Raw genomic sequence first — 8,686 nt, 5'->3', positions numbered from 1 at the left:
CTTTTAGTTATAATAAAACCCTCCTTTTAAACCACGTTTTTAAGTCTTGTAACCCATGCTGTTCTTCCTTCGATGAACAAAGAACCGGTTTTTATGGAGACCTAGACTCCGCAACTAGGTGGCGTTGCTGGTACCCTTTTTATAAATTTATCTTATTTTTTTTATTAGATTTTAAGTCCCCCGCCTCACCGGGCTGACAAATGCAATAACAACCGTTACCCCCCCCATAGCAATTATGGAAATATTAAGCGTGCTCAACATTCTCTATTTCAACTAAACTAACTGCGGAGAATTGAGAAAGATAGAACACAGGAGAGGAGAGGATAGCATTGTGCATTTCTTCGTCGCTGGTCTTCTTTTTTCGTTGTAGACAGTCAACACAGAACACCATGCACTGGGTGTCTGTCGGTCACTGCCCGCCGAGAGCACGTCCGGGCACTATCCAGTGCCCAGTTCCGTCTCTTTCAGCTGCGTTGTCTGGATGTCCTGAAGAGTGCGACCCGGTTCGTCCGCGGGGGCGCACTGGCTCCAGTGGTACCAGGTGTCCCCTTTCCCTCTCAGCCTCACAGCGTGTGAGGTTCTCTCCTCCACCTGGTATGGTCCTGTCCACCGTTGCTCCGACCACTTCCTCTTAATGACCCTCAGGAGGACCCAGGCTGTTGTGTGGGGATCAGGGGTGTTCTGCCCTCTGGTTCTGTCTTGCACCTGGACCGCAAAATCTGAAACGAGAGCTCGTAGTTCGTTATATTGACTTGCATACTCACCTGTCGGTGTCTCCGGGTCAGGCTGGAGCTTCAAGCCTGCGCTTGGTCCGGGAAACTGTCTTCCAGTGGTCAGCTCGTATGGGGTGAAACCTGTACCCTGATTGACTGAGCTTCTGATGGCCATTAATGCAAGTGGGAGGGCTTGAACCCAGGTTAAATTTGTCTGTGCACAGATTTTAGCCAATTTTTGTTTTAAGTTTTGGTTCATGCGTTCTACTTTCCCTTGGGATTGGGGGTGATATACTGTACCAAAAGCATGTTTCAGACCCAACGTTCTCTCCACTTCTTGTAGGTCATGATTTTTGAAGTGTGTGCCGTTGTCAGACCTGACTTTCTCAGGGAACCCATGTCTTGGTATGTAATGGTTTATCAAACATTTGATAACAGATTTACTGTCCTCTTTTTTTGTGGGCCACGCCTCTGGCCAGCCGGTCAAGGCGTCCAGGCATACCAGGAGATACCTTTTACCTTCGCATCGGGTGATCATGTCAGTGTAGTCGATGACTATTTCCCGTCCCGGCACCAATGTCAACGGAAACACCCCCATCTCCGGCTTCACCGTTGGTTTTGGGTTAAACGTGATGCATATTTTACAGGTCTTAACATATTCACGTGTCATGTCTGCCAAAAACGGATGCCACCAGTGACAAAGATTCCTATTCATCTGTTTGTGTCCCACATGTGCCATCCCGTGTGCCTCCTGCAAACACCTGTTTCTGATTTCAGGTGGTAGCACTGGACGACCGTCCGGGGACCTCCAGAGGCCTCCAGCCTCCGTAGCCCCTCTTTGTTTCCACACCGTTTTCTCCTGTGGAGACGCCCCCTTTTGGGCTTCTGCAATTTGCTCCTCATTAAGTTGTGGCCCCAACTGTCCCTCTTCTTCTGCATTTACCATTTGAAGCCCCATTCGATACCCTGCAGCCTGTTTTGCAGCTTGATCTGCTGCCTGGTTTCCCTTTGCCACCGTGCTGTTGGACTGCTCGTGTCCTTTACACTTTATAATGGCCACTGTGCTTGGTAGAGCCAAGGCTGCCGCCAAGTCTTTCATTTCTGGTTCGTGTTTAATCGGTTTTCCTCCAGCCGTCAGAAAACCTGCTCTTAACCACTGCCCCAGCTCCACGTGAGCTGCTCCTACCGCATAAGCCGAGTCAGTATAGATGTTTACTGCCTTCCCTTCTGCCAGCTGTAGCGCTCTTATCAGCGCGAGTACCTCCGCTCTCTGTGCTGACTGTTGACCCTGAATTCTTCCCGCTTCCAGAACCTCTGTTCCTGCCCCATTACTTCTGACTACCGCGTATCCGGACTGCAACCCATGTTGTGGATGTCTGAAGCAGCTGCCATCAGTGAACAATTGCCAATCAAAGTGTGTCAGTGGTGTGCTTTTTAAGTCGGTTCGTGCTTTTGCTTCCAGCTCCACCTTGTACTCACATTGGTGTGGTTTCCCCTCTCTCATGTGATCAGCCATGTTGATGCCTTCATGTGTGAAGGTGAGGTTTGGAGCTTCTAACAGCTTGCTCAGCCTTCTTTGTCTTAGTGACGTCATCGTGAAAGTTTGTGAGTTTACATAAGCTACTATGCTGTGTGTTGTTAGCACGTGTAGTGGGTGGCCCATGACTATGTGTGCTGTTTTCATTAATAGCTTTGCAACCCCTGCTGCGTGTTGTGTGCATTCATGGTGTCGTTTTTCCATGTTGTCCATCATGGCACTGATATACAGAAGCACCTTCCTTTTACCCTCCCCCTTTTTCTGAAACAAAACCCCATTTACTACCCCTGTTGTTTCAGAAACGTCCAGGTAAAACGGCGCGCTGTAATCTGGAACTGCAAGGTCTGCGGCCTGCGCCAGCTCTGTTTTTAGTGTAATAAATGCCTCCTCCGCCTCTTGGTCCCAATCGAGTTCAGCAGTGAGGTTCCTCATCCCCTTCTCGTTTACCTTTGCACGTAGAATCAGAGTGAGATTTGAATAACGCGGAATGAATTGTCTGCTGAACCCCGTGAGTCCTAGGAAGGAAAGCATTTCCTTTACATTCTGTGGACGCGAATGGTGGAGAATACTGGACCTGTGCGCGGCTGAGAGCCCTGAGCCGCTTCCTGACAGCACTCTCCCCAGAAACGAAACCTGCCGCCTGGCGACCTGCAACTTTGACTTACTGACCTTGAAACCGGTCGTGGCCAACCAGCGTAAGATGGTGTCTGTTGCTTCCACACAGGATTCAGCTGAAGTGGATGCGAGGAGGATATCGTCGACGTATTGGATCAGCGTCGTGCCCTCTGGGAGCGGACAACCTGTCAATGCTTGTTTTAACACTTGATTGAAAATACCAGGTGAAAGAGCAAATCCTTGCGGTAGCCGAGTATAACGTAGTTGCTTGTTCCCATATGTGAATGAGAATACATCCCGCAAGTTTTCCTGTAGTGGTATGCAAAAGAACGCGTTTGCCAAATCAATGCACGTGAACCATTGTTGTTGTGGTGTTAGACTAGTCAACGCAGTGTATGGGTTCGGGACGGGTACCGTTGTCGTTACCAGCATGTCGTTTATCTTTCTGAGATCATGTGCCATGCGATATTTACCAGTTGCTGCCTTTTCTACCGGAAGAATGGGCGTGTTCCAGGCGGACTGAGAGGGCTCCAGTACTCCTGACTTAATGAGTCCCTCTATAGTGTCCCTGATCCCCTCTGCCGCGGCTGGCTTGTGAGGGTATTGGGACTGCCAAATGGGGGGTCGCTTTTGAATTTCAAACGTTACTGGTTTACATGTGTTACAAAAACCTACGTCAGTCGGGCCTTCGGACCAGAGGTAGTCTGGAAGTTTCTCAAGAAGGATAGCTGTGTGGGGATGGTCGGTCTTCTCCCTTCCGTGGTCTCTGGACACCTGTTCGTGCGTTAAAATGACAGTGTTAGTCGCTTTCCCTGAGATTCTGTACATCTTAGCGGAAGGAGAAAAACAAACATCAGGCAGTTGAGTGCACACCCAGTCATCTAGCAGCACTGCTCGTTTAGTCATTGGACCCAAGTCTTTAGCCTGATGTTTCGGATGCAGAGCCAGCGATACATGTGGCACCGCCTCTTGGCTCATTAAATACCATTTCAATTGATCAGGAGAGAGGACAACAGCTGCGGCTACCCCTTCTGGGCCCACATAGAGGTTTTGGGACGTCACCTCCCACTCAGTGCTCTCTAAGTGCCCCATAAATTCATCCCAGTAGCAATCATCCCCTTGTCTATCATAGAACAATGTTACATGAGGCGGGTCAGGAGGAGAAACATACGGATCAAGAAGAGTTATCCAAGGCTTCCACTTTTGGTAAAGAGCCATCACCCCTGGGATGTCAGGACACTCAGGCTTTAGGAGGCCCCAGGAAATGTCTGCGCACTGTTGTTGTTGCAGTGGCTGCATCACCCACTGGCCATTAGTCTGTCCATTGTCATTGCAATGCAACACAGTTCCATCCAGCAATGTGACACTCAGTCCGTCCGGGCCGCACAAGATTGAAGCCCCTGTTTTGATGAGAAGATCCCTTCCCATAAGATTCACTGAAACTTGAGGTGAGACAACAAAAGAGTGAGTCAATGTCTGATTTCCCACTTTCACCGGTAGGGGGACTGTTATAGGCAGTTTCTGTGACACCCCGGAGAATCCCATAACGCTGACACTGTCTTTGGACATAGCAGACGAGCCCGCTGCTTGTATGGTGGAGTATGTGGCCCCAGTGTCAACGAGAAACGGAAGTTGTTGTTGCAGTACCGTGAGTGACAGCATGGGGTCTGCCCTGCCCCTGCTGTCGGAGTCTCCCATCGGGGTGTGTCACTGAGAGGCATCCGCCTCATAGCCCCAGTCCTCCAGTGCAGGGTATTGTCCCCTAGGTGGCGCAGCATGTGGATTGGGGGCCCAAGCCCCCCGAGACGGGACACCCCTGCCCCTCCCCTGTCTCTTCTTTTTGCTAGGACACTCCATGCGCCAGTGCCCCTCCATACCACAGTTGAAACAGGCGTCTCTCCCTTGGTAGCCGCCTCTTTCTCCTCCCCCACCGTATGATCCTCTCCGACCAGCGCCACCCCTGTAATTACTTCTGTAACCTCCCCGATAACCGCCCCCTCGGTTTGGGCCCCACCCCTGGGCTGTCCCATACGACGTCTCCTCCCATGGTGGGAGTGGATACAAATCTGGGGCGTTACCTTCAGCTGGGGCAGCCTGGACTGTCATCTGTCGCTCGTCTTTCCCTTTCTGCTTCTTTTCGCTCACTTCCTGTTTGACCTTAGTGAGCTGAAGCCTAAGAAGCTGAGCCTGTAATTCTTTTAGCTGCTTCTCTTCCCCTGTCGCTTCCTCAGTCGCGTCCTGTAAATGGTGCAGTAAATGTCTTTCCCACACAGCAGATTCACTTCCTGGCAAGTCTGGATTAGTGATCATTTTAGCTTTTACCCCCTCTGGTACTCCCTCCAGCACCGCCTGTCTGAACCATTCTCTCTGTATGCCCTCCGTTCCCGGATGATGGCTAGTGCTTTTTACCCAGGTCTCTTTACATTCGTCCAAATACGCGCGCGGGGTTTTCTTCGCGTCCCATGGTAATTTCGGTATTTTAGTCGACATTAGAAGTGGCCATTTCTCGCGCATTGCGTCCCCGATCTCCGTCGCGAAATACAAAAATCTGTCGTCATCGGCTTGTCGGGTCACCCCCGCTCTGTTTTCCACGTCCGCTAAATCATGTGCGGTCATGCATCTGGCTGCTACAGCCCTAAAGTCGCCAAGCGCCAGCGTGTGTCCGTTAGTAAGCGTATCGAGTTGTTTTAGCCACTTATCTCCCCCTTCAGATGGTGCAGGCATTTGCGCGACTAGAGCGGACACGTCTCCCAGCGACCACGGCTTGTATTTATTAACCCCTCGAGAAGACATGAATAACGGATACATTTTTTCCGGTTCCCCGTGAATCTCTGGGTCGCTGTTATCCCCGCATTCCCCGTTTTGCTCCTCCTGAGCCGAGGCAGAGCCTTTTTTTCCTCTCTCCCCCATGTCTGGTGATTCCCCGTATCTCAATTGTGTTTTCACCCGCTCATTCGCCCCGGCTAAATACTTTCCCTTATCCGCCTTATTTCTCCGCTGCACTTCTGAGCTGTCCCTTCTCCCCGGAGTGCGTGAGTCCGTCCATTCTTTAAACCCCTCCCGATTTTGACGCGCTACGAAAGGCCGGCTTTCCCCCGTTACCTCGTTGCCCCGACAACCCCGCAGTGGTACACTTTCTTCAACTTCCAACTCTCCCCCCGTTATATTTAATACAGGATACAACCCAGCAGGTGCAGAAGCCGAATTCACACCGTTTATTTCAACATCGTATGCCGGTGGTCTTTCCTCATTACACCGTTCCTGGTTATTTCTCCCCACGGCTTTACTTTTTATCCAGTACGAAAACAATGCGGACCTCATGTCCTCCACATCCTCCATCTCTTTACGAAGTTTTCCTTTTTTCAACACACTCGCCTTCTCGCGTTTCGACTCAAGCTCCTTCTTTTCTTCTCTACAATCTCTCTCCTTCTCCCACAAAATCTGCGCCAGTGACAGCCTGTCTGCCAAACTAACGCCTTTCTTTTCTAACAACTTTCTCACCGCGCGTTCCGTGCGCTCCACAGCCTCATGCTTCTTTTTTCCGGTGGTCTCTCCACCCACCGCCACCAACAACAGCCTCAGCTGGTCGTTTATTATTTTCCATCGATACCCCGGCGCTGGCCCCCAGCCGCCGTCAACAGTTTCCCGATCATATTCATCTTCCATTCCAACAACAGTTCCCAGTTATATCGCTTTAACCCGCTCGGACAGCTGGTCACCTCAGTGTGACACAGTAAATGTTCTCCGCAGCTCCAGCAAGCTTCCCCGTTTGTTCTGAGAACTTATGTTATACTTCCAGAATTCTTTTATTGTAACGAAGGTTTATTTTAACCCTTCGAAATCAATGCATTATAACGGAAGTTTATCTTAACCTTCCGAGAATCAATGTATTACAACGAAAGTTTATGTTAACCTCTCGGTCATCAATGTATTACACCGAAAGTTTATATTAACCTCTCGGACCGTCTATGTTCTCAGTTTCCCCTTTTTTTTTTTTTTCTTTTTTCACTTTCCTGCTTGCTTGCACCCACACACACACACACACACACGAGCTGCTCAGAGACTGCAGCCCAGGATTTAAGGAGCTTTTACTCCTAGGGACTCCAACCCTGGGATTCGGGGGTCCTCAAATCCCCAGGACTCCAACCTAGCTACTTCAGCCCTCGTCAGGGTCTGATGGGGTTGCCAAACCAAAGACCAGTTTTCGGGGGTCCTCAAATCCCCAGGACACTCACCTAGCGACTTCAGCCCTCGTCAGGAACTGATGGGGTTGCCAAACCAAAGACTAGGATTCAAAATCCTTTTATTTGTGTCAGATCATTGATCCCTTGGTACTCGCCGGTACCCACCAAACCCAATAGGATCCCTGATCCTTTAATTTGTGTCGGATAGAAGATCCCTTGGTACTCGCCGGTACCTACTAAACCCAATAGTACTCGCCGGTACCTACTAAACCCAATAGGATCCCTGATCCTTTAATTTGTGTCGGATAGAAGATCCCTTGGTACTCGCCGGTACCTACTAAACCCAATAGTACTCGCCGGTACCTACTAAACCCAATAGGATCCCTGATCCTTTAATTTGTGTCGGATAGAAGATCCCTTGGTACTCGCCGGTACCTACTAAACCCAATAGTACTCGCCGGTACTATTGTTGTGCACTTTTACCGGTTTCCTTAATATTAACTTTAGCGAATTGCTCATGTATCAATTTGGTTCCTTCACCACCAATCCACAGCGTACTCCTTATTTTAGATTAATCAATATGCAGAATTAGTAACAGGTTTCTGCTTACCTTGTTTTGAGGCCGGCCTGGGAGTACGCAGTGTTCAGCAGGTGAAAGCTCTTGGACCGAATTCCCCCTGCAGGAAAACTCCTATCCCGGACGAGCCCCCAAAATTGTTAGGATATTCCTTATCCACCCGAGTTGGTTGATAGAAGAATCCACTGCAGGAAATTAGTTAAAAAGTTTAACATTTATTTAGAAGAGAAAAAGTTGTACATGAGCAATTCTCCGCAGATATATCTGGAGACAATGAAATACATCGAAATGCATCGCAAGCAAATCCCTTCCAAAGTCCGCCTGCCTTCTGACACTGACCTGTTTTAATCCCTCTGGTGCCCTTGAACGTTGGTTCAACCCAGTTCATCCTTCTGTAACAAACGCCTTCCCCGAACAATGAGTGTCTGGTACTCTCTCCTGCAGCCTTCGGCCTTGCCCTGAAAATGGGTTCAAACTGGCTCTCCCTTCGGTCGCAGGTGTGTTATCTCAGATAATATTTTATCTTCATTTTTCCTGTGCTCTCTCTTCCACCATTCACATTGTCTGCCTTATAAGGACCGATCCGGTCACGCCATTTGTCCTACAAGCGGACATCTATTCTCCAAGCAGAAAAGTAAATACAAGAAGACACACACAGAGAACCCCACATCCCACACATGTTAAAATAAATATTAACTATCAATAAAAAAACAGCCTAGACTCAATTACAATTTGATCTTATCCATAAGTGTGGAAAATGAAAATAGCTGTCTGATCATCAGGCTTTAATAAAGTATTCATAAGTTCTCATTCTGATGAGTTTTTGTAGTACTCAGATATGTTGATTAAAGGTATCACTGATACAGTTAATGGGCTTACCGTCAACTACCACCTCAAATAAGGCCTTCATCCTCTCTAGGCACTGCACTGCATGGTTGGAAAGCTGCCACTTTGGGTGCAGGATATTTGCGAATCAGGTGTCAGGCTTTTTGCCTGGTTTGCAGCTCATAATGATGGCCATGTGCCCCAGTGCGTGCAACTTTTCAACCTAGGTATTAAA

General features: G+C 49.1%; 1 protein-coding gene across 2 annotated transcripts; it reads right to left on the bottom strand.

Moving 5' to 3' along the window:
• Positions 1-209: 209 nt before the first annotated feature.
• LOC134131230 (uncharacterized) lies at positions 210-8,295 on the bottom strand. Of its 2 annotated transcripts, XM_062562946.1 has the most exons (3): positions 7,966-8,295; positions 7,660-7,811; positions 210-3,639 (listed from the first exon to the last, which is right to left on the bottom strand). In XM_062562946.1, the coding sequence occupies exon 3, from the start codon at positions 3,325-3,327 to the stop codon at positions 439-441; it is 2,889 nt and encodes a 962-aa protein (XP_062418930.1). In that variant the 5' UTR covers positions 3,328-3,639; positions 7,660-7,811; positions 7,966-8,295; the 3' UTR covers positions 210-438. The 2 variants fall into 2 exon arrangements, with proteins under 2 accessions (XP_062418930.1, XP_062418929.1); XM_062562945.1 differs by having other exon boundaries at positions 7,660-8,295.
• Between the last annotated feature and the right edge of the window lie 391 nt (positions 8,296-8,686).

Source organism: Pungitius pungitius, chromosome 6, assembly GCF_949316345.1.
Source record: "Pungitius pungitius chromosome 6, fPunPun2.1, whole genome shotgun sequence".
NCBI lineage: Eukaryota > Metazoa > Chordata > Actinopteri > Perciformes > Gasterosteidae > Pungitius > Pungitius pungitius.
The sequence above is the reverse complement of the archived record's forward strand: the minus strand, read 5'-3'. Positions and strand labels throughout refer to the sequence as shown.